The 26440-nt window shown below is 41.2% G+C and overlaps 1 protein-coding gene across 1 annotated transcript; it reads right to left on the bottom strand.

Annotated features, from left to right (window-relative positions):
* Positions 1 to 1442: 1442 nt before the first annotated feature.
* On the bottom strand, positions 1443 to 16934 carry uchl3 (ubiquitin carboxyl-terminal esterase L3 (ubiquitin thiolesterase)). Its single transcript, XM_041873811.2, has 9 exons — positions 16779 to 16934; positions 16577 to 16588; positions 15707 to 15835; positions 15119 to 15275; positions 13636 to 13721; positions 13389 to 13436; positions 13056 to 13131; positions 12431 to 12489; positions 1443 to 2266 (listed from the first exon to the last, which is right to left on the bottom strand). The coding sequence occupies exons 1-9, from the start codon at positions 16818 to 16820 to the stop codon at positions 2183 to 2185; spliced, it is 693 nt and encodes a 230-aa protein (XP_041729745.2). The 5' UTR covers positions 16821 to 16934; the 3' UTR covers positions 1443 to 2182.
* Between the last annotated feature and the right edge of the window lie 9506 nt (positions 16935 to 26440).

Consider the following 26440-nt stretch of genomic DNA (forward strand, 5'->3'; position numbering starts at 1 on the left):
GACAAGTCTCTTTATGTCCTTGAGTGGCCAAGCCAGAGCCTGGACTTTAACCCGATCGAACATCTCTGGAGAGACCTGAAAATAGCTGTGCAGCGACGCTCCCCATCCAACCTGAGAGAGTTTGAGAGGATCTACAGAGAAAAATGGGAGAAACTCCCCAAATATAGGTGTCCCAAGCTTGTAGTGTAATACCCAAGAAGACTTGAGGCTGTAATCGCTGCCAAAGCTGCTTCAACAAAGTACTGAGTAAAGGGTCTGAACACTTATGCATAAATGTCTAAAAACCAATTTTTGCTTTGTCATTATGGGGTATTGTGTGTAGATTGATGAGGAAAAATAATAATTTAATCAATTTTAAAATAAGGCTGTAACATAACAAAATGTGGAAAAGGTCAAGGGGTAGGTCCCGTGTAGCTCAGTTGGTAGAGCATGGCATTGGTAGAGCACGGGGGGCCAGTATGAAAAATCTGCTAAATGACTAAAATGTAAATGTCTGAATACTTTCCGAAGACACTGCCGAATTGATTATTACCTCAACTTGATTATTATCTCAACTTTAAAATATATTCAAAAGTTTGTAGTTATTTACCTTTTGTAATGTTTTTTCTTGTGGCAGCCCACAGATACAACATGAACGGAATATCAAATTATATGAGTTTAAATATTGTACCTGTAACCCCCCCCCCCCAAACAAAGAAGAGTAAATAAAATAAGTACATTTGAGCAGGTAAAATGTGACATTCTAACAAATAAGGCATTTATGAAAATTAATATTATATTGCATGAAGCCAAGTGACTAAGTAAGAAGAGGTTTGTTGTTGTTTTCATTATATTAAATATGTATAAATAGTCATTTTCATTATGAAAACTGATAAGTAAAATATGTACTGTTCTTAGTCACTTGGTTACATGATATGGTGTGTGTGAGTGAAAAATCACAAAGTAAGATTTCAATAATTTTTGTATTTTATTTGCCACTTTTTACAAAAAGGTAGGCACCAAGTCAGTGGTAGGTGGGTGGTGGTAGCTAGATCACTTACGTCTTTTTTCCCCACTCCCCATGTCAATCAATAATCAAAACATACTTAAAGGCCCAGTGCAGTCAAAAAACAGATTTTCCTGTTCTATATACATTTCCACATAATGAGGTTGGAATAGTACTGTGAAATTGTGAAAATGATAATACCCTTTTAGTGTAAGAGCTGTTTGAAAAGACCACCTGAAATTTCAGACTGTTTTGGTGGGATGGAGTTTTGTTCTACCTGGTGACATCACCAGGAGGTAAATCAGTTTAATAGACCAATAAGAAAGAGTTCCAAGCCTCTCAGCCAATAACAGCTTGTTTTCAGTTTTCCCTTCCCCACTCAGACCACTCCCAGACAGTTGCTAAGAAGCAATTTCGGTTTCTTTTTGACCATTGTAATTGAAAATTAAGTACGGTATTTAATTGTTACCGAGAAATGGTTTAATAGACATAAAAAACGTCTGCATTGGGCCTTTAAATACATAGTTCAATACCTTGCAAGTCAATGAAACTGACGCTTTTCTGTATTTCTAATTTCTGCAGAGGAATATAATCAAAATACTGTGACACTTGAGCTTCTTGCATACACGTTACCACACCTGTCAGTATACTCTTTGAAAGGTTACTGGACTTTGGAAATCTTAGCAATCATCCAGTGCCTAATAGCCTGTATACTTTAGTGCAGGGTCAGAATAGTGCAACTGAAAGCTGAATTACTGCTACAATAATACTGCAGTGTTGTAAGTGATCTGGGGTGATGTTTTCCCTAGGTACAGATTTAGGATCACCTTACCCAATCCTAACCTTAACCATTAGCTGGAAAATTGCAAAACAGACCCAAGGACAGTGTCTAGGTGCAACTTCAGCCTAAATCATTCAAAGTACTAAGGGGCAATGGGGAAGTGGTGATGGCACACACCCCAATAACTTTCAGTTGCATGACAACATTTTTAAAATCTGACAATCTAATTGTATTTTTAGAAACGGGCTACTGATTCCTCGCAAGCTTACTTTAATTATATATATTTTTCCAGTTAACCATTTGTCATCATACCACACACTAACCTACTCAGTAAAAATGCTAATGAGCTAACAAAATTCAACACTTGAGAATTATTGGGAATCATATTTTCTTCTCTGGTTCGGTGAGTGCTGTGTTCATGCCTTGGACAGGGCCACCACTGTGAAGCGAAGCTCCTGGGGGTCCCGAGCCATGAATGTCTTACATACCTCTGTGGCATCCTGCAACACAGAAAAAACAAATTTTACTATTTTTAAAAATGGCATGGCACACCTTGATACATTATATGAATATAACCAGGGTCCTAATTATTAGTGCACACTAGGGGTGTTCAGTACGGGGACCTCTGTTTGGTCCATACTGTGAACCTGAATGAACACATACAAATATAAAAAATTAAAATAGGCTATATGTACGCTGTGATGTATGCCTAGATGTATGTCCCCTGTAGCGCAGTTGGTAGAGCATGGCGCTTGCAACGCCAGGGTTGTGGGTTCGTTTCCCACGGGGGGGGGGAGTAGTATGAAAATGTATGCACTCACTAACTGTAAGTCGCTCTGGCTAAGAGCGTCTGCTAAATTACTAAAATGTAAATGTAGAGTAAATATTATCTTATTTGTATTTATTTTTCAGGCTATTCCGTTAAAACAACTAGAGCCTATGCGCACATTGTAATAAAAATTATAAATTGCCACATTTCAAACTGTCCTTTTGTGAGGCGCAGCCGGGAATTAATTCTGTACGATGGCGAGTGGTGGGGTCGATAAACCAGGAGGATTCTCCATCATCGTTAAAATGTCCAGTTTGGGAACATTTTGGTTTCCCAGTAGATTACAACTGCGATGGATAGAGAGAGTATGTCGCCACTGCTCAACGAGAATAGCCTATGGAGCTGCCAACACTTCAAACATGTTGACACGTGCTCTTCATGGAGGAGTCCCGGTTTCAACTGTACCGGGCAGATGGTCATCGTGGGAGCGAGCGGTTTGCTGATGTCAACGTTGTGAACAGAGTGCCCCATGGTGGCGGTGTGGTTATGGTATGGGCAGGCATAAGCTACGGACAACGAACACAATTGCATTTTATCGATGGTAATTTGAATGCACAGAGATACCGTGATGAGATCCTGAGGCCCATTATTGTGCCATTCATCCGCCGCCATCACCTCATGTTTCAGCATGATAATGCACAGCCCCATGTCGCATGGATCTGTACACAATTCCTGGAAGATGAAAATGTCCCAGTTCTTCCATGGCCTGCATTCTCACCAGACATGTCACCCATTGAGCATGTTTGGGATGCTCTGGGTCGAGGTGTATGACAGCGTGTTCCAGTTCCCGCCAATATACAGCAACTTCGCACAGGCATTGAAGAGTGGGACAACATTCCACAGGCCACAAATCAACAGCCTGATCAACTATGCGAAGGAGATGGGTCACACTGCATGAGGCAAATGGTGGTCACACCAGATACTGACTGGTTTTCTGATCCACGCCCCTAACTTTTTTTTAAGGTATCTGTGACCAACAGATGCATATCTGTATTCCCAGTCATGTGAAATCCATAGAGTACGGCCTAATTAATTAATTTCAATTGACTGACTTCCTTATATGAACTGTAACTCAGTAAAATCTTTGGAATTGTTGCAGGTTGCATTTATTTTTTTGTTCAGTGTACTATTTTAATCATATCAGTGAAATTGGAGCCAATTCCCATTTGTTCCAAGACAGACCAGAGATATGACCATTCTAGTCAATCAAAAGCTTTTTCTGCATCAAGAGATAATACAGCCCAAGGAGTTGTTATTTCTGATGAAGCATCGAAGATATGTAATAGTCGATAGGATAAACGCTCTCTGTAGGACTGGGTCTGAGTGTAATGGCAACTACTGTATGTACCTTGGAGATACGGTGAAGTAAACGTTGTTAAACTGGAACCTAGTCATTGTGTTATTTGGAATTAACAATGGCTACCCAAAGAGGAGAGTCTGTGGTCACTGCATGACATGGGAGGTAGAGACAGCGATGCACTTCTTCCTCTACTGTGAAAAATACTCCCAAATAAGATATTTTTTCAAGAAAATATCTCAAATCAAGTCCCAACTTCTGTGCATTTACTAATGACATAAAGCTGGGAATTATTCTGGGTGAGGGAGAAACCGCAAATATTACTGCCAGATATGTATATGACTGCCATAGCCTGAGGGACATCCCATGACCATTCATTCCCTGCAGTATTTACATTGTATATAACTTTCAAGTAATACCTAGTGTAGCCATCTTCCATGTACATTTTGCTGTTTATTTATTAGCCATTCTTTCTTTTTATCTTATTTGTATTTAATTAAATGTATCGACCGAAGATTACACAATACAACAGCAGTAGTGTTGTATCTGTATACATGATTATAAGTACCATTGTTATTATTATCACTACTACTACCACCACCACCACCACTGAAATGAACTGTATTTCATTATCCTCATTGCATTGCATTTACTGAAATGCTGTGCCACTATACTGATTTGACAATATCGACAAATTGTATTTCATACCAATAAAGCAATCTGAATTTACTCCTGCTCCCACACACATCTTTCTCTCTCCCTCACACACACACTGCTCCCATAAGTTAGGTACCAAACAGAATTTAAGGAACACCAGAAAAATATTGAACAAAAATATAAATGCAACATGTAAAGTGTTGGTCCCATGTTTCCTGAGGTGAAATAAAAGATCCCAGAAATTGTCCATACGCACAAATCTCTCTCAAATTTGGTGCACAAATCTGTTTACATCCCTGTTAGTGAGCATTTCTCCTTTGCTAAGAAAATCCATCCACCTGACAGGTGTGGCATATCAAGAAGCTGATTAAACAGCATGATCATTACACAGGTGCACCTTGTGCTGGGGACAATAAAAGGCCACTCAAATGGTGCAGTTGTGTCACAACAACGCCACAGATGGTTTGAGGGAGCGTGCAATTGGCATGCTGACTGCAGGAATGTCCACCAGAGCTGTTGCCAGAGAAGGTAAGGTTTATGTCTCTACCATAAGCCGCCTTCAATGTAGTTTTAGATAATTTTGCAGCATGTCCAACCGACCTCACAAACGCAGACTACGTGTAACAACGCCAGCGCAAGACCTCCACATCCGGCTTCTTCACTTGCGGGATCGTCTGAAACCAGCAACCTGGACAGCTGATGAAACTCCGGGTTTGCGCAACTGAAAAATGTCTACACAAACTGTCAGAAACTGTCTCAGAGAAGCTCATTGTCCTCACCAGGGTCTTGACCTGACTGCAGTTCGGCGTCGTAACCGACTTCAGTGGGAAAATGCTCACCATCGATGGCCACTGTAACTCAGTAAAATCGTTGAAATTGTTACATGTTGCGTTTATATTTTTGTTCAGTTAATATGGATTTTTTATTCTGATTTAGCTTTGAATTACATTGATTAGGCATATGCATCCTACCTTGGAAGCTTCTCTTTGAGTAGGCCATCTATCCATTTTTCCTGTGCCATCCAAATGTTTGCATAGCGAAGGGGTACCATGTTGTTAGCTAGCCAGGTAACATGAATAAACAAGGTCGTTTGTTATCAAAGCAAAAACTCGCGTCCCACAAGTAGTTTAAAACTGCCCGTGACATGGTTCATAAAATATAACGTATCGACTTCGCTTGCGCTGCAAGCCACTGCAATAATTAAACAAAATGTAGCAATATAAATCCCATCACTATCTGCAGACCCCAGCTCGCCATCACGGCTAAATGACATTTTAAAACTGATGGAGATGCGCAGAAAGAACGGACGGAGAGAAGCAGCTGAGTAGGTTAGGGGATGCAGCTGGCTGCTCACACCTGTCACATGTGATATTGGATGAAGCGCTCATCGCTCAATGGGTGAAACAATCTGCTCACTTTATCAGACAACCCTGCCTCCCAAACGATTCACGTGGATGACCTGACAGTCACTCCAGGATTCCGCGATCGCATAATTAATGCAAAATCAACCAATCAGCGTATATTATGCGAGAGCTCACAATTTTGACCAATCCCCACACTTTTAGCGCATAAAAGGGTCCAATCAAAAGCAGGTTTGTAATTTTGACCAATTACTGCACTGTTACCGTGGAAAATGGCACAATCAAACCACACGTCAAAGTTTTTGCCCCTGGCCTGTCAGCGTATTTACGTGTGAAGATGATGGCTGCTTGTTGATGGATGACAGGCAGTACAATGAACAGAAATCTAATTTGCCAACAAAAATAACAGCTAAAGACCGTGCGAAATAAATTTCCAAATGTTTTACATGAGAGTGGGGGGAAATTGTTTTGTACTCCGTGCAACGTTGTGCTGGAACACAAGAGAAAGTCGACAATCAACAGTCACTTCGAATCAGTAAAGCATATGAGAATGTCAGAACAGTTCCCACAGCAGCGGCAGATCAACATGACTGGAGTGGTAGCATGGAGGACTGTGGCAAGCGCTGAAAGAATCAAGGTGAGTGGCGTTTTACTCAAACTTTTACTCCGCTAACCTTGGCTTTAGTAGGGTGGTCGGCACTCTGCTCTCCCCAGTCTGTCTATGGAGAGCGCTGCTCAAAGCACTGAGTGCAATTTGTCAGCTTTGCCGTTTTAAACACTGTGTAAAACTTAATACGGATCACGAAAGCACAATCTTCCTTGATTTTCAAGGAATTGTAATACTGTTTTAAAAGTTCATATCAACCACTATACTCTATTTTTACGTGTTCTGTTCTTTATCTCACTTATGACCCTTAAAGAAAAAAATCACAATCAAGTATTTTGACAATTTATGCGAAATAAATATCGATCCTCAAATTGATAGCGATTGATCAGCTTTGAATCTATTTTTTTTTTTTTTAGAGAGAGAGCGTGAGTGGGAATGGGAGGTGCATCTCGTGTTGATAGCAAACCCCAAGCCTGGTGGAGAGGTATGTGTGTGTGAGTGGTTTATGACACACAGATCTATTTTTTCTAATTAATTGGTGTAATTGTTATTTTTCAGATTTGTGAAGATTGGGTACGCACTTGCACAGTAGTCAACATTTCCCTTTCCAAAAGTGATCACCTCTCAATGAGGCAGTTTCTGAAGGAGATCATAATCAATGGAGGTGACATCCCTGGATACCACCAGTTACAGGACAAGTACTTGGGAGATGTCTACCTGAAGGTGAAGGAAGAACTCAAGCAACATCTTGCAGGGAAGCCAGCGGCAGTCATCTTTGATGAAACATGAAGGAAGATGTGTACAAAACATCCTCATCGCACCACTTGAAAAGGATACCTCAGGGAGAATTTTTGCCTACAGTGAGGGAAAAAAGTATTTGATCCCCTGCTGATTTTGTACGTTTGCCCACTGACAAAGAAATGATCAGTCTATACTTTTAATGGTAGGTTTATTTGAACAATGAGAGACAGAATAACAACAAAAAAATCCAGAAAAACACATGTCAAAAATGTTATAAATTGATTTGCATTTTAAATGAGGGAAATAAGTATTTGACCCCTCTGCAAAACATGACTTAGTACTATTTCGAGGACTTGCAGATGAACATTGTAGACAACAAAGAACTACAGTATGAGGCTTGTTCAAACTACTTTGACGCAGTTGACGACTTGCCCTTTGCTGTGAAAACAAAAATCTTGAGCACTGTTGAAGAGGCATACAGCAATGCAGAGGAAAAACTTACAAAGTACATGTCAGATGGACAGCCTGCCATGGAGTTCCTCGAAGAAGTTAGGGTGTTTGATCCACGTCACATTGCGTTTATGGATGACAGTGTCCAGCTACAAGGCTATTCCAGACTTCAGTAAGGTACAGAGAGATGAACTGGATGCCTACTTGACCAATGTAGGACCACCAGCACTGAGAGCCACAGTGAGTGGGGTGGTGGATTTGGATATCTTCTGGGATGGACTTCAAGAGAGAATTCCTGTGCTGTGCACCCTGGCCAAACGCTACAAAGATGCAGTCTCAAACTCAGTTGATGCTGAGCGAAGCAATAGTATCTACAAGCTTGTGTTGTCCAGCCGTAGGCGAGCAACCTCTAACCACCTACGAGCCTTGGTCTTCATGTACCACAACCAACGACTCCGCAGTGGAGCAATTGATATGGAGGATGAAATGGATGATTACATTGAGATATAGGCCTAGATGAACTAGGCCCTTGGTCACACCCCCCACCTCTCGTTATGTTCAGATAAAGAGCTGTGTTTGTTCAACAAAAAAAGAAACAGCCCAAAAAAGAGCACTTTGTCTCTGTAAGATGAATTTGAGATATAATATGTCTTAATTGCAGATTGGACCCCAGGTGTTTCTTTTGTCCTAGTTTAATATTTTTGAGTACCTACAGATTATGGGGGCATGCATATTTTTTATTTTGGAACTCTGAGCTAGCTTCCACCCCTTTTTTTGTTCAGAAAAAGAGCTGTTTGTTCAGGAAAATAAACGAAATTGAGCACTTTAAATGTTTTTGTTTGATGTATTCTGCTTAAAATCATCCTGAAACTGAGCACATTACCTTTTATTGCGTTATATGAAATTAACGTGAAAAAAATCAAGCATTTTTGGCCGCAGAAATCACGCAAAAAAATTCGCAATCCTGGAGGGATTGTATTGAGATCAAAATGGTGAATATCGCCAAAAAGTGCAGAATTTGCATCCCTGATGTCTGATGGAATTACCCAAGTGTTTGAAAATCGCAATTCATAATCGCAAAATCTGCCCCCGCAAAAAAACAGAATTACATATTTTGTCCAAATCGTGCAGCACCTTTCGTAATATTGAGGAAACTAGATTTGATACCGTCAGTAAAGCAGCACAATGATTTTTATAGTCTAAACAATATAGCACACATCATGTAGTCCTATGTAGCTCAGTTGGTAGACAATTGGCGCTCGCAACGCCAGGGTTGTGGGTTCGATTCCCACGGGGGACAATATGAAAAAAAAAAAGTGAAAATGTAGGCACTCACTACTGTAAGTCGCTCTGGATAAGAGTGTCTGCTAAATGACAAAAATGTAAATCTAAGACAAGTGTAGCCGCAGCAATGGTGTTATGTCCAGGTCTAAAACCAGAATAGAATAAGTAAAAATAAATTCTAAGCTGAGAGTTGGCCAGGAACTCTAAAACTTTGGCAAGGCAATATAGCTTGGAAATTGGATGGTAGTTATCCAAGTCAGAAGGATCTCTGCCTTTATGTAGGGGGAGGACTTGTGCCGTTTTCCAGATCTTAGGGATAACCCCAGAAACAATTGTCAAGTAAAAAATCTAGGTTAGTGATTGTGCAATAAGTGGGGCAGAAAGCTGCAGCAAGGGATCAAGTGAGTCAGCGCCAGTGGATTAATGTTTACATCGATCTCCACTTACATCATAAACATCAAATGGTTTAAATAAAAATAATGAACGTGTATCTGGGAATGTATCGTTCTCTGCAACCTGTCTCGAAGTGAGTAAAGAACTCCCTCTACTGGAATCAGAGTTTTCAGAAGCTATTCTATCAAATAGGTGGCCTGCTGAGGCAAAGTGGTTATTAAAAGCACCACAAATGCTAATCCTATATATCTGTTATGGGACCAGAGGCTGTCATAACCTGCTGGAGTAATGAGGGGGTGGAGTTTTGTTTCAGAGATTTGACTACCTTCCAGAAGTCAGCTGGATTCCCACCATTCTCAGATACACAGTTCAAGAAGTATGTCGATTTTGCTTTTCTAACCAGGGATAGACATTTTTCTCAAGCGTCTGAAGGACTGCCAGTCAGACGTAGAATCAGTCAGCCTTAGTCGAAGCTAAATTTCTCTTGAAGTTTCTCTGATAGTTCATGCGTGAACCAAGGATTAGCTCTATCCTTTAACCTTAATTTCTTTAACGGTGGATGCTTATCTGCAATAGAGTTAAACAAAGAAGTAAAACAATTTAGGGCCTGATCCGAATCAGAGATAGCTGACAACCCCCCATTCACACAATCCCAGATCAGACAAGAATTGTTGCTAATTAAAATTCCAAAAATGTATCTTTAATCATGCAAGGGCGAGATTAAGGTAGCTTTGCATCTTTTATGGTCACTGAAATCATTAGCAAAAATTCAATTGACTGTATACTTTGAGGGGCGTTTGTCAAAATATTTAAAATAGTAGATCTTTCAGGGTGTTTAATGTTGGGGCGGGTTGGTTCAGTTATCAACTGAGTTAGATTTAGCTCAATGCAGATATATTTCAGCCTATCAGAAGCTGGCATCAACCGATCCAGATTAAGATCACCTAAAATGTATAATTCAGATTTAGCATAGTTAGATAAATCAGACAAGAGCACATGTTGAGGCAGAGCAATACATTCCCACTAGCATAAGTTGGGCAATATTACCAAGGACTAGACATTCAAATTGCTTAGGGACAGAGGTAGGCCACAGAAACGTTTAAGTTGTCCTTTGTAAATATGGCGACACCCCCACCTCTGCCAGATCTATAAACATTGTAACTAGTGAGAGGCACATCTGTTATTTAACCAAGTTTCAGATATTACCAGAACGTCCACATTGGTTTATGAGGCCAGAGATGTAATAAAGTACATTTTGGAGATCAAACTTCTGGCATTTACATGAATCCGTCCAAGGCAACCTCAAATCAGACAGTCTCCAACACAAGCATTCTATAGTAGGCAACCCCACATTTGAAAAAACTATAGGGCTGGTCCGAATTGGTATAGATATGACTGCATAGAACTGCACCATTGGGCCGCCTCGAGCGAGGATGTGGAATAAAATCAATGAGTCAATGAGTTACCTTACATGTGCTTGCTCCAGTAGACCTAACAGCGTCACATCACTGAAGGGCTCTTAGCACCGAGCCAATGTTGGTGAACAGCAGTCTGGATCCTTTTTCTTTAGTATGAATCCCATCATAACTGAAAAGCTCTGGCCTATTCCAAAAAGAGGTCAGTCATCCACAAATGGAATGTCAATAGATCTACAGACCACATCTTAATTTCTCACTGTTCTGACGCAAAGAGGGAATGGGACCGGAGATTATGGCTTGTTTCCCCAAATCCTGTACGGTCTCAATAATTTGCGCTTTCCTGATTTCACTAGCATGACATAATTTGATATGAATCACAACTTGTTTTGAGTCCGGGAGTTGCATTTTGATGGTTGGGAACAGTTATTGTAAATACATCGCGCGCGCGCGCACAACATCGCAAACCATGGAGTTGGTTGAAACACCATTGTGTTACTGTAAGTTTGGTAAATCAACCTCAGTTTGTCCCGGTCTGTCTCAATGGCAGACATCGCAAACCACGCCTCAAGGGAGCGTATTTTCGTAGGCCACATCCACTCTGGAAGCCTCTCTGCGAAGATTCTGTCTACTTTTCAGTTGTGCCATCTCAGTTTGAAGTGCGATGATCCAATCCTTCAGCTCAACATTTTGATTGCACTTTAGACAGACATAGACTATCAACATTTCGCACAACTCACACTTCACGGCTTGGTTTTTGTTAAGACATTCCGACTGCGAAATGGAAGAGTTTTGCGACTCGATAGCCGTGTCACTTGAAGCGCATGAAAGTCAACGTGCAAGACAGCTGCCTACAGCAAATTCTATTAATATTGGTGATAGAATATACCTAGAAGTAAATCAAAAGGTATAAACATTTTATAAAATCCAAGGCTTTAAATCTGAAAATAATCTATCAGACGGGAGGTGACTTTCAGCAGCTCTGATACCGTGCTGGGAGGCTGCATATAAACTTTCTGTAACGTTGCACCCTTCTGAACAAGCCCCAGACCTTTGTTAATATTTACACTGCCCAACAAAGTCACGGCAAATCTATTTTCCGTGCAACTCCAGATGCTGCAATCGAAGTGAGTTGACTATTGTCAGTGATCTTCCTACTGTAGGCCTACTTGCCATCCGCTCTGACTTTGAAGTGTAAAGACATGTTATGCTTCTGCTTGAGTAGACTGTTCTCAATATCCACCCTACGCCTTGCCCAGTTCTATTATGGGAACTGAGTTCCCAAAGTGAAAGTAATTTCAACATGTAAAAATTTGTTAAGAGCTGAATTCCTGGCGATTCCCAGAGGGCTGCAGAGCAGATACAGTGGTGCTCTCTTGTGGATGCCTTATGTGCCTAAAGGCACAAAGAGGATTAAGTAAGTAGGTATGTAAGTTCCCAGAGAGATTTCCCTTTCCAATTCCACTCATGATTATAACAATGCAGGTAAGGTACAACTACTGAATATGGAAATATCATTAATCAAACTTTTTCTGAATAGCCGCCACTCATTCAACAAATGCCGTGGTTGCCTCTACCAACCCATAATTGCATCGAGTCATACAATGAGATGCATTGATTAGCCATTTACCTCAAGGAAGCAGACTTCTGATGTTTTCCCGTGGGCAATAGGGAAAGGCTTGCGGCCATCTTGAGAGAAAACACAAGATGAGAAACAAATGCTATAGATAGTGCTCCAGCAGCACATGATCAATATCACACTGCAGTGACTGAGCAAGTCTGATAGAACAATCCCATTGTAATGTGGATTATTTGCATAGAAAACTCATGGTAACACTTCCTAAGAATACCCTCTTAATAATGCATTATAAGCACATTTTTAATGAACATGTCACGGACGGGATCTGAAGGAAATTCCCCCTTGGGCTGAGGGTGACTGATTTTGAAGACACAGGCTGGGCTACCTCATCACGAGACCATGAGCCTCCCCACGAGACACCACCCCACGTTGGGCGCCATTGTCACATGCGGGATCTGAACCTTGGTCTCCCACGGGAGAAACCAATGTCTTCACCATTAGACCAAAAGGAAATTACCCCTCATGTCGGCTACAAACGCATTATAAATGTGCTTACAAGACATTTTGAAGAGGTTATTCATAAGAAGTGTTACCAAACCCATTTCTGTGTATCTTATTCCTGCTAGTGAGATGTTCACTACAAAGCATTTCAAGTGGAAAGGGGTGTTTCACTTACCCAGTTCATATAAATGTCCCCCAACATTCACAAAAGCAATGAAATGCAAATCCACTTTTTCATCTAAGCTTGGTGCCTATAAAACAAAAAATAAAGGTTATGCCCGTCGACAAAATGAATGTAATTCAAACGCACAACTGGGTCATGTTCAGTATGGGCAAATAGAAAATGAAAAGAAGAGTTTGCAAAGGACAAGTTTAGGTAGTACCTCCCCATTTCACGCTCTTTCAAAAAGTTCTCCCTGGAGTTACTTATTGACTGCCTTTGACCATGTTCAAAATCAACTCAAATTAAGTTGTTTTAGAAAAGAAAACCCTTAAAATTAATACTCACCTCAGTCTGTCCTTCCTGTGCACTGGATTCATGTGTAACACGGATGCTCTGTAAAGGAAGAAAACATAATTCAATTTAATTTCAATCACATAATTTCCCCATGGCTAGAATGACACCATCCACTCAGTGCATTGTCAGCGTGGTCACCACTTATTATAGGCACACCCTGCTGTAACTACCAAGCTAAGCACTAGTGCTAATCTGATAAATTATCATCTTTGTATGATGAAGATTATGATGGAAATACCTCATCTTTCTCCAGGAAGGTGGCCTTGTTCTCTGGGCTCAGTTTAGTGGACTGTACCAGGAACATCTTCAGTGGAGAGTCAGCCTCTGGGAGGACGAGTAGAGATAAGCACGAAACATACAGAAAGTTATACCACTGAGCAGTGTTATTTCATCAACAGAAATAGTGACTAACATTTTTGTCAAACACCTACTTTTCAGTGGCAATTGACGAGACTAATAACTGACTAAATAGACCCAGAAAAAACTATAACCAAATGAAAATTAATTTTCATTTCAGTTGACTAAAACGAGAAGAGATGAAATTATCTCTGTGACTAAAATCTGACTACTAAGTGGACTGGACAAGAGTTTTGGGAGAGATTGAGAGCTTTTCATTGATAAGCACAGTGAATATTGGCAGCACAGATGCGCAGTTGTGTTGAGCAGTGGGAAGGAAGCGCCACACACAGCCTACATCAGCTGGTGAGCTGCGGGGGAGCAAGCGATGGATGTGGGCAGACAGGCTCCACTCCGGCTCAGATTATTATAGGCACACCCTGGCACAGGTGACACTCTTGCTTCCCGGTAGCTAACCAGTCACCCCCAGCCTTCTAGTTAGCTACCCTTTGCCTGGTTAAGAAACAAGCTGCTTTACGAAATTAAAAACAATAGTAGCATTGAGTTTAATCGTAAAAACAACAGTCTAGCTATGTTTTTCTCTCCCTTGAGTTAGAAAAGTAGGCCGTCTTTGAACTTGTAGTCTCGCTTAACATTCCCCACTGCATTTCATAGCCAGGTTCTGTAACCAACGTAGCCAAGTCTCCCTCTTTTCCTCAGAGAACATGGCTTGATTCTAGCCCTTACCGTTCAAAATATATGATCCATAATACCGGAACTATGTTTTCTTTCCTTCTATCGCGCATTGTCGGGCCGCATTTTACATTCATAAAGTGGATCGGACCGTTAACCATTTGTTTAGGCTACACCTTGTTCAGTCATGTTACTTCATTAGCTAGCTATAGATAACAACCTGGGGCGCGTTCAGCAGGACGTGTTGAATAAGGAATAACGCAATGTTCGAGAATGTTTTGCAACTGAACGTGGCCCTGGTAACATTACCAGTAGGCTATATGCAAACATTTGGTGGCAAAGAAAGGAAAAGGGATAGCAAATAATTGATTGACTAAATTAATCTTGCCACTACAGGAAAATCCTTTGCACGATTAAATTAGTGAAATAATTTTACGGAACGACAACGCAATGACATTTTTCATATCCTCATTTTTTCAATAATTTATCAAAGCCATCCTCGACTAGTCATTTGACATTGCCAAACTGTGAGCATGCCATTTTGACCCTCGCCATCTCAATAAGGACAGTCATCCGCCCTGTGACAGGTGATGTAGGGTTTTTCATTTCCCCCACAGGGATTGGGGGGGAGGGAAGCTGATCCTAGATCTGTACCTAGGGGAAACGTCACCCAGGGTGTGACAGCCACGTACCAAATTCCAGATGCTCCTGGTTGTTGGCCACAGCGTGAATTAAGCCTATTGTTCCGCAGGCGTTGCCGATTGTCTGCTTCATGAAGTAGACATCTGGGGAGACCTCCTGGCCCTGGGCCTTGATCTTGGCCTCCTCCTCCAGCCTGAAAGACTCGTACTGAAAAATGGCAGAGGAGAGGGAAAGTGTGTCATGTTGTTTTCCTAACTTGTGTGTTCTTCTTTTGATTATATTCTACTGTAGTTACTTTTTTTTTGGAATTCTGGAATTTTAACAATTCCAGAATGTTAATAAATAAATGTATAAAATACAAAATTATTGCAGAATGCACGTGTGGTGAATGCCGGCAAACACCACAACTCTACATGCGTGTACCAGTATATTTGACTGTCAAATCATTTTCAAGTGTAAAATACCATTTCACACTTGCTGAAAACACAGGTTGATCAATCAGGACAACAGAGTATATTTTTTTAGCATAGTGTAGAAGACAGGTTACCAACCTTTACACTTACCAGCTGTGACTGATTTCTACTAAATAGCCTAAGTCAAACAAACACACTAGATTGGAGATGCTGGAGCAGACCTACCTTCTCTGTGACAGGGAAGAGCAGCAGGACAGCACACACAGGCCTGGGCACCATGCTCAGAAGCTCGGGGTCCATTCCATACACATCGCCAAACTGCCAGGTCGGCAGCAAACCCAACTGTCGCAGAAACTTGGGGTAGAATATTGGAGTTAAATCATCATGCATGAAAATAGGAAAGCAAGAGACAGGGCAAAGCTCAGGGGTGCTTTAAAATATAAATTAGGATATGAACATGTATAAATCAGCAGGTGATCATTATTGTAGCTGCCACACTATCCTTTTAGCAAACCACACCAAATACCAGAAGCCTAAGCATTGGTAATTTAATCAGATCAAAGAATCACATTTGATTCGACCAACTTTGGTTTCAGATTGACTTCTGTTCTCTATTTCTATTTGGAGCTCGTCGGCATCATGTGCACATTTACTGCAGTAATTATTGGCTCACAGAACTTGCTAGCTAGCTAGTTACATAATCACCATCAAAATCCTGCCTCAGCTCTCTAAAACAAAGAGCAACTGTCTCTGATATGAATGGCAATGCTGTCTAGTTAGCTACTTAGTTGCTATTATTAGGGGTTAAATATCAGCTGATACAAGCATAACGTTAGCTGTTGGATATGCTATTTTTAGAGGGTAGGTAGTTAAGATGAACAGCACCTCCGCTTTTGATAGCTAGCCACCCTTAGCTAGCTAGATATTAAATATTATAGCTAGCTATCCTCCTAGCTGGATACTGTGTTGTTAGCTAGCTAGCTTACTAGCTCGCTAAGATTTAGCATGGAATCTGCGAGTGAGATTCCGATCTCCTTGAACAGCAACACTTGAAACCTCCATGATGGGTTTAGCAAGATGATAAGACTGACTCACTTGGTTCATCACCTAAAAGAAAGAACAAAAAGTAAGCCGTTAGCTTTTGTTCTTTGACAAACCAGCCAACAATAATAGCTAGCTAGAAGAATCACGCTAACTAGCCACAGAAAGCCCACTCATGTGAGATTGAACGAATGAGGCAGCTAGTTGTGATTACATGTTTTGCAAAATTGGATAAATACAAAGTATGTATACTAACATCTGGGTTAGCTTCCAGTGGTAACCAGCGCTGGCCGTTCATTTCTAATGATATTATAGCTAGCAAAAATCTTCACTAAAGTGAAACTGCTCCAACTTATTTTTCGGCTAAACAGAAGAAGCGCGTTTCTTCTTCTGCTTCTGCTTCTTCTTTTAGGGTATTATGGCGGTCCGCAAACAATCGTTAGAGGTGCATGCCGCCACCTACTGTACGGCTGGTAAACTATTTAAGAAAAATAAAGTCACTTTAACATTTTAGTATTTTTATTAAATAAAATATAACAGACATCACTTAAGTTCAAGAATTGACAAGAACATAAAAGACGAACAAAACAAAAACAGAAAAAGTACTTATGACAGCAATGTGACAATGACACTTATTCAAAAAAGAATTTGTTATAATATTGGATTTTAGATAAGCTTTTCATATTATTTAGTAATTTCAGAGACTCAATTAAAAACAAAGTCTATCAAAAACACTTTAAAGGAGGGGGTTGATTTAAAAATGGTTTTGTGGATATAACATTTACTAACCAAAATCATGACATTAGTTAAACATTTTAAAGACTTCAGAGTACTGTCAAAAAAGTTTATACCATTGCATTTAATATCATTAGAGTGACCAGTTTTACTCATTATATACTCCTCCATATCGCTCCAAATGTAATAGTGTACAAACAATCAACAACAAAAAAACGTGTCAGCATTTCAAGTCCATCACTGCAGAAGGTATACTTGTCATCAATGTCTGTAAACCTTGACACCATTGTGTTGGAGGGGTACATATTGTGCACAATCTTTTGGTGCACCTCTCTTATCTTATTAGAAATACAACATTTGAAGGGACAAAGCCAGGCCATTTGCCATTGAATGTCTGATAGTTGGTGTGATCTTTCTTTTGCTATAAAATATTATCTTATGTGTTTATTTGTACACTTGGGACTTTTGATATCAGTACCATTAATAAATAGACTAGGTTCTAAATGTCTATCTTGAAAACATAGCACTAGCTGGGAAATACCTGAGGGAATAGCATTAACCACAGAGGGATATCCTTTGTATGCAACAGGAAAGGCTTTGACTCTTGAAAATACCTCATAACTTAAGATTTGGCCACCACTATCAAACATGTCACCTACAAAGATGATATTTTTCTCTATCCAATGTTGCATAAAAATACTTTTGTTTTTAACAGTGATATTACCATTATTCCACAGAATAGCTTTATGAGGCGAAAAGTCATGCACAAAACATAATTTCCGTGCCACAAGGGCTTGCTGATAACATTTATAAAATTGAAGTGACCGTTTGGTTATGTTGTAATTACAAGACACCAAAAACTGTAAACCCCCAATTTCTTAAAAATATTACAAATAAAGAACCATAAAGATTATGGAGATTCTCTGCATGTTTTCCAACCACTTAATCTTAAAGGTATTATTTATATCCACAAAATCCAATAACTCAAAACCTCATCTGCCCTAGTTGCAGCGAGAACTTCCTTTTAAAATTTAAAATGTTTACATTTTAGTCATTTAGCAGACGCTCTTACAGTGGGGAAAAAAAATATTTAGTCAAATCAAATCAAATCTAATTTTATTGGTCACATGCGTTGAATACAACAGGTGCAGACATTACAGTGAAATGCTTACTTACAGCCCTTAACCAACAGTGCATTTATTTTTAACAAAAAAAGTAAAAATAAAACAACAACAAAAAAAGTGTTGAGAAAAAAAAGAGCAGAAGTAAAATAAAGTAACAGTAGGGAGGCTATATATACAGGGGGGTACCGTTGCAGAGTCAATGTGCGGGGGCACCGGCTAGTTGAGGTAGTTGAGGTAATATGTACATGTGGGTAGAGTTAAAGTGACTATGCATAAATAATTAACAGAGTAGCAGCAGCGTAAAAAGGATGGGGTGGGGGGGCAGTGCAAATAGTCCGGGTAGCCATGATTAGCTGTTCAGGAGTCTTATGGCTTGGGGGTAGAAGCTGTTGAGAAGTCTTTTGGACCTAGACTTGGCACTCCGGTACCGCTTGCCGTGCGGTAGCAGAGAGAACAGTCTATGACTAGGGTGGCTGGAGTCTTTGACAATTTTGAGGGCCTTCCTCTGACACCGCCTGGTATAGAGGTCCTGGGTGGCAGGAAGCTTGGCCCCAGTGATGTACTGGGCCGTACGCACTACCCTCTGTAGTGCCTTGCGGTCGGAGGCCAAGCAGTTGCCATACCAGGCGGTGATGCAACCAGTCAGGATGCTCTCGATGGTGCAGCTGTAGAATTTTTTGAGGATCTGAGGACCCATGCCAAATCTTTTCAGTCTCCTGAGGGGGAATAGGCTTTGTCGTGCCCTCTTCACGACTGTCTTGGTGTGTTTGGACCATGATAGTTCGTTGGTGATGTGGACACCAAGGAACTTGAAGCTCTCAACCTGTTCCACTACAGCCCCGTCGATGAGAATGGGGGCGTGCTCAGTCCTCTTTTTTTTCCTATAGTCCACAATCATCTCCTTTGTCTTGGTCACGTTGAGGGAGAGGTTGTTGTCAGCCACCAATTGTGCAAGTTCTCCCACTTAAAAATATGAGAGAGGCCTGTAATTTTCATCATAGGTACACGTCAACTATGACAGACAAATTGAGAAAATAAATCCAGTAAATCACATTGTAGGATTTTTTATGAATTTATTTGCAAATGATGGTGGAAAATAAGTATTTGGTCACCTACAAACAAGCAAGATTTCTGGCTCTCACAGACCTGTAACTTCTTCTTTAAGAGGCTCCTCTGTCCTCCACTCGTTACCTGTATAAATGGCACCTGTTTGAACTTGTTATCAGTATAAAAGACACCTGTCCACAACCTCAAACAGTCACACTCCAAACTCCACTATGGCCAAGACAAAGAGCTGTCAAAGGACACCAGAAACAAAATTGTAGACCTGGACCAGGCTGGGAAGACTGAATCTGCAATAGGTAAGCAGCTTGGTTTGAAGAAATCAACTGTGGGAGCAATTATTAGGAAATGGAAGACATACAAGACCACTGATCATCTCCCTCGATCTGGGGCTCCACGCAAGATCTCACCCCGTGGGGTCAAAATGATCACAAGAACGGTGAGCAAAAATCCCAGAACCACACGGGGGGGACCTAGTGAATGACCTGCAGAGAGCTGGGACCAAAGTAACAAAGCCTACCATCAGTAACACACTACGCCGCCAGGGACTCAAATCCTGCAGTGCGAGACGTGTCCCCCTGCTTAAGCCAGTACATGTCCAGGCCCGTCTGAAGTTTGCTAGAGTGCATTTGGATGATCCAGAAGAGGATTGGGAGAATGTCATATGGTCAGATGAAACCAAAATATAACTTTTTGGTAAAAACTCAACTCCGTCGTGTTTGGAGGACAAAGAATGCTGAGTTGCATCCAAAGAACACCATACCTACTGTGAAGCATGGGGGTGGAAACATCATGCTTTGGGGCTGTTTTTCTGCAAAGGGACCAGGACGACTGATCCGTGTAAAGGAAATAATGAATGGGGCCATGTATCGTGAGATTTTGAGTGAAAACCTCCTTCCATCAGCAAGGGCATTGAAGATGAAACGTGGCTGGGTCTTTCAGCATGACAATGATCCCAAACACACCGCCCGGGCAACGAAGGAGTGGCTTCGTGAAGAAGCATTTCAAGGTCCTGGAGTGGCCTAGCCAGTCTCCAGATCTCAACCCCATAGAAAATCTTTGGAGGGAGTTGAAAGTCCGTGTTGCCCAGCAACAGCCCCAAAACATTACTGCTCTAGAGGAGATCTGCATGGAGGAATGGGCCAAAATACCAGCAACAGTGTGTGAAAACCTTGTGAAGACTTACAGAAAACGTTTGACCTGTGTCATTGCCAACAAAGGGTATATAACAAAGTATTGAGAAACTTTTGTTATTGACCAAATACTTAATTTGCAAATACATTCATTAAAAATCCTACAATGTGATTTTCTGGGAAAAAAATTCTCATTTTGTCTGTCATAGTTGACGTGTACCTATGATGAAAATTACAGGCCTCTCTCATCTTTTTATGTGGGAGAACTTGCACAATTGGTGGCTGACTAAATACTTTTTTTCCCCACTGTATCCAGAGCGACTTACAGTTAGTGAGTGCATCATTTATTTATTTTCGTACTTTTCAAGGTGGTGATGTTTGTTTTTCCACACAAAATTGGTAAATTGATTGTTAATCTCCTTACATGTGGATTCATGTACAAAAAGAGATAGAGCTGGATAAACAAACCTAGATACACCCTCAGCCTTCGTTAATAGAACCCTTCCTAAAATATAAATATCTCTTTGAAGCCACATATTCAATGACACTCCCTGTGTCATTGTGTTTTTCCAGTCAGAGTTAGTATTTCCTATTGTTTGCCTATATTTTGGAGACCTATGTGCTCCTCGTTTGCTTTCGTGTATAGTCTGTTGTTTTATATCCTGGCTTTTGAACCACCAGTGAAGATCCTTGTTTCACCATCCCTGCCTACTGTCTATCCTGCACCGCACCTGGGTCACACCTCACACCAACCCTTACAGAGCATCAGATTCCAAATTGTCTGAATAGTCTATAAGGTCCAAAATCAACCTGATATTACAACTAATATGGCGATTGGCCATAAAGCCAGTTTGAGTCTCATTCATAATTTTCTTAAGACCTTTTTTCAAACAATTAGCATATACATGAGAGATTACTTTGTAATCTACATTTCAAAGAGTTATAGGTCTCCAATTTTCAATAGATAAATGATCCTTATCTGTTTTGGGTAGTAAAGTAATCAAACCTTGTTTCCTTGACATTTCCTTTCTATCTAGACATTCATTAAACATTCCCGATAAAGCAGATTCAATAATGTTCCAGAAACAAACATACAATTCAACCGGAAGTCCGTCATTACCAGGAGATGTACCTTTTTCTTTGAATGAATTGCTTCAGAAATCTCACAACTCACAGTCTGATTTGAATTATTCTGAAAAACATGTCAACATATATCTTGTCAATTTTTGCTGTACATTTCTTAAGTGTTATTTCCTCTTCTTCTGTAAGATTATCTTTTATAAATCAGATCATTCAGATTTTCCGTTATTTTCACTTCCTTGGCTGAATTACTTTTTTATATATATCTTTACTATGCTTTATTGCCAATTCCCTGACCTTAAACAAACAAAAAAATGCCCATCTTTGTACATGAACCATTTGCCTGTTCCCAAAAAATCTCCTTAGCAGTTGTTTTAATAGTGTCACATCCCTACAGGCTTAGCGGCCTGTGATGGAACATCCTGTGACATTATTTTTTGCAACGCCTCGTTTGTAAACTCGTGCCGCATTCAAAACAATTCGGAACGCTGAAATCTCAGACTTCCGACTTCAATGTGTTCCAAGACAACTGGGAACGAGCTTCAACTGGGAAAATCGGTTTGAACGGTCATCCAACTCGGAATTCCATGTTGGGAACTGGGGCATCTTTCTAGAACTCAGACTTTCCGACCTGAAGATCACTGACGTCATGATTTGACCTAGTTTTTTTTCCCCCAGAGTTCCCAGTTGTATTGAAAGCACCATTAAGGGTCATCAACACCAAGGATGATAACTATAACGATAACAAAAAATCGAAATCGTTCTAATTCAAGTGAACAGGTGTGTTCACACGACAGCGATAACTACAAAAAGAGTGGAGAACGATAACGAGAGTTATCGTTTGGATCACTTTCATGGCAAAAAAAATTTCTGTCCCTCCGATGATAAATCATTGACAACCAATCAAAAACGTGTTTTATTGAAGCGTTCTTGGTTCTAGGTGCTCTAGGCTGTTTGGAGAGGAGAGAACGCTGAGCGTACAGAAAGCTTGTGTGAATAACTGGGCATGTGTGAGCATATTGGTGGCCACATTAATTACACTGAACAAAAATATAAACGCAACATGAAACAATTTCAAAGATTTTACTGAGTTACAGTTCATATAAGGAAATCAGTCAATTGAAATAAATTCATTAGGCCCTAATTTCTTCATCAGAAATAACAACTCCTTGGGCTGTATTATCTCTTGATGCAAAAAAAGCTTTTGATTGACTAGAATGGTCATATCTCTGGTCTGTCTTGGAACAAATGCATGGTTACACGTGGTCTGCGGTTGTGAGGCTGGTTGGACGTACTGCTAAATTCTCTAAAACGACATTGGAGGAGGCTTATGGTATAGAAATGAACATTAAATTCTCTGGCAACAGCTCTGGTGGACATTCCTGCAGTCAGCATGCCAATTGTACACTCCCTCAAAACTTGAGACATTGTGTTGTGTGACAAAACTGCACATTTTAGAGTGGCCTTTTATTGTCCCCAGCACAAGGTGCACCTGTGTAATGATCATGCTGTTAAATCAGCTTCTTGATATGCCACACCTGTCAGGTGGATGGATTATCTTGGCAAAGGAGAAATGCTTACTAACAGGGATGTAAACAGATTTGTGCACAACATTTTATAGAAGTAAGCTTTTTGTGCATATGGTACATTTTAGGGATCTTTTATTTCAGCTCATGAAACATGGGACTAACACTTTACATGTTGCGTTTTATATTTTTGTTCAGTGGATATGACGACTTGGGAGAATGATGACAAACAGCACATGAGAAGGCCATATTTTCCGATACATCCTGACAAAATACACACTATGACTGGCCTGCCTTTATGGAACTCCTTTGCCTCGCCACAATCTAGGCTATGTCTAGAGAACACTGTGTCATACTTCCCAATTAAGTTGACAAGTTTATCTTTCCAGAACTGTGAAACTGGACACTCCTCAACAGACAGGCCTTGAAGTCCAAGATTCCTCAGTGTACTGTTGCCATTATCTACACTGCCACCAACTGAACTCTTAGCTGTCAGACTGCCATGTGATCTGTCACATTGAGCCTTTGCCACATTCTGATGAGCTGCTTGCTGCTTGACATCATCAAAATACTCCAATGCAATGCAAGGGTACACATCCGACACTATAGCATTTCGTCTCAGGGTAACTGGCGATGTTGTTGGATTCACAAGCCATCCATCCCCCCACAGAGGCTTAACTACTCTCCCCACTAGTATGTGTCGATTCACACAACGAGACGTGCTGGGCTCGACAACAACAGTACTGCCAACAGAGAGTTTTGTCTTTGGGGGTAGGCGGCCCCACACCAGATGCTCACTCATGGGTTGGAGCGTTACTGCTCTCTTCAACTTAATGGTGCCCACTTTATCTGGGATGGAGTCTCCTCTCCATCTCTCCAGATTTGACATCACACTGGCTAGAGGAACCTGGTGTACCCGCCACCCGCCAGTAGCTGTCATTTGATTTGAACTGTCTAATCAGAGACTTCAACACATTAGTGCCCACAATGAGTTCCTCAACCTGCCCATCAACAATAAGCACTGGGACTACATAACTGAAGCCATGAAGTTGCATTTTTAAGTCACACATGCCCACTGGGCTAGTTTGCTTCCCACCACAACCTACCAGGATGATGTCTGAAGGAGCTAGAAAGTTCCCCTCTACCACTCCTGCCTCCCTCAACCGAGGTACAATATCTGCGCGCAGAGTAGTAGCCATGGACCCACTATCTAACATCCCCTTCAGCTCAACTTTATCCTGTACTAGCACGGTGGTGTAAAACAAACTGTCATTCTGAGTAATTCTCATTGTGTTCTGAAAAATGACTGTGTTGTTCTTGGGTACTGACTCACAAAAGTAAGAATGAACAGATTGGAAATCATCATCAGTGGAGGAAAAATAAGAATGCCCCACATTGCCCTCCTCAGAATGGAGGCTTTCTAGTTTTCCTGAGACCTGCCAGTCTGTCCACATCCAGGGCTCTGTCGCTGCCCAGCCTCACTACAGTCAAAGCTCATGTGGCCCGGAGAAAAGCACTTGAAGCACAGCTGGTGCATCTGACAGTGAGCTTTGGTCCAGTGATTAGTGCTTCCACAGACAGCGCACTCACGCTGATGTTTGTGGAACTGTTTACGGGGCCCTCTGTTCACAGACTGAGTATTGCTGACCAGAGTATTCTCTAACAAAGTCAAAACTTTCATTAATGTCCCACCCTCAGATACAGATGGTGCCTGGTCTGGTTCACGGCCACATTGAGAAAAATATGAAACATTAGGTATTTTCACAGGACCCACTCCCTCCTGAGGGCAGTCAAAAACGGCAGCCACCTGCTGTGGAAGTTGTGTTCTACATGCTTTACGTTCCCTTAACAGTTCATCCAACCGATGCTGTACCTCACTGGCTGTCCAGTCACGAATGGGTTTGCTCTTGAACACTTGGGCCAACTCTTTATCAGGACAGTTGGGTACAAACATGACTGCCAACTCTGAGCACTGATTGGGTAAGGTCCTGCCCTCACTCACAAGGTACTGTTCGGCTGCCTCTGCAGCTTTGTTAAGCCTAATCCAGAAATCTGTTGGACCCTCATTAGCATATGGTTTGATTGAATAGAAATCAGCTAATGGCATACCTGAGCAGACAGTATCCCCAAAGTGTTGCTTGAAAACACTGAACACCGCCTTAACATTTGTGACAACAAGGTTGTTACGCTTCCAGACTTTGGTCACATCCCGTGCCCTCCCCATGAGCCTAGACATCACCTCCCCAACATTCCCAGACCCAGTGTAACCCCTCTTCTCTAAGTAGACTTCCATTAACTCCTCCCACTCCAGGACAGAGTACTTATCTGAGCCATCACCCCTAAAAAGAGGTGGAGCACTAACATCTGACTTCACAACCAGATTCAGCTTGGACGCATCAATAAAGGTTGACCCACACTGCTCAGGCAGGGGAAACTGCTGGGGTTGGTGAGGGGGACGGGCAGGAGAAAGACTTGAAACCCCAGGCTGCAGTAAACTCGCTCTGATAGATTCTCCTATCTCTGAACCAATCTGCTTAATAAGGTCACTAAGCTGACTCGGAGGCGTCCCATTATCACCGAGTACTGTGGATGATGGTACATCAAAAGACAGAGGTGGGATACCCTGGTCAGGTGGAACAAACAGCCTACCCCTCCCAGTGCTTGCAAACTCAGGACTAGCAAACGCTCTACTCCCAGGTGTACAATTGGTGTAAATGGAAGGACACCCCTCCCTCTACCCACACTAAAATCCCCAGCATAACACGTTTTATGGATTTGAGAATCTTCCATGGCTCAACAGAGCACTAAAATACAATGTAATTTAGTGCATTCAAATACCCCCAAAAATAAATGCAATAAACAAATTCATCCAAAACATACAAATAAGCACGAATACCTGTATCTAATGAATATGCTACATTCACTTTCACTGTTTACAGTATATATTCACTTACAGTAAACCATCAACAAATTCACATGCGCAGGTCTGCACCTCATCCACATGCACAGCTCCGGCGGTCGGCTTGAGCTGACCAGTCGGCAGGTCACGTAATTAGGACACTGCCACAACTGGAATTCTGATGGTTGGATAATTTTTATTCGACCTGCACACGAAGAGACAACACACAATATGTTAGGTCTTGGTGCAGCCACAGCTCTCGGGCACCTTGCTAGTTGAAGGTCAGGAAAAAGAGAACAGGTGCTGCATGCACACATTCAGTGCCTAACAACACACTATACAATACAAGTAAAATGATA

The sequence above is a fragment of the Coregonus clupeaformis genome, unplaced genomic scaffold, assembly GCF_020615455.1.
Source record: "Coregonus clupeaformis isolate EN_2021a unplaced genomic scaffold, ASM2061545v1 scaf1332, whole genome shotgun sequence".
Taxonomy (NCBI): Eukaryota; Metazoa; Chordata; class Actinopteri; order Salmoniformes; family Salmonidae; genus Coregonus; species Coregonus clupeaformis.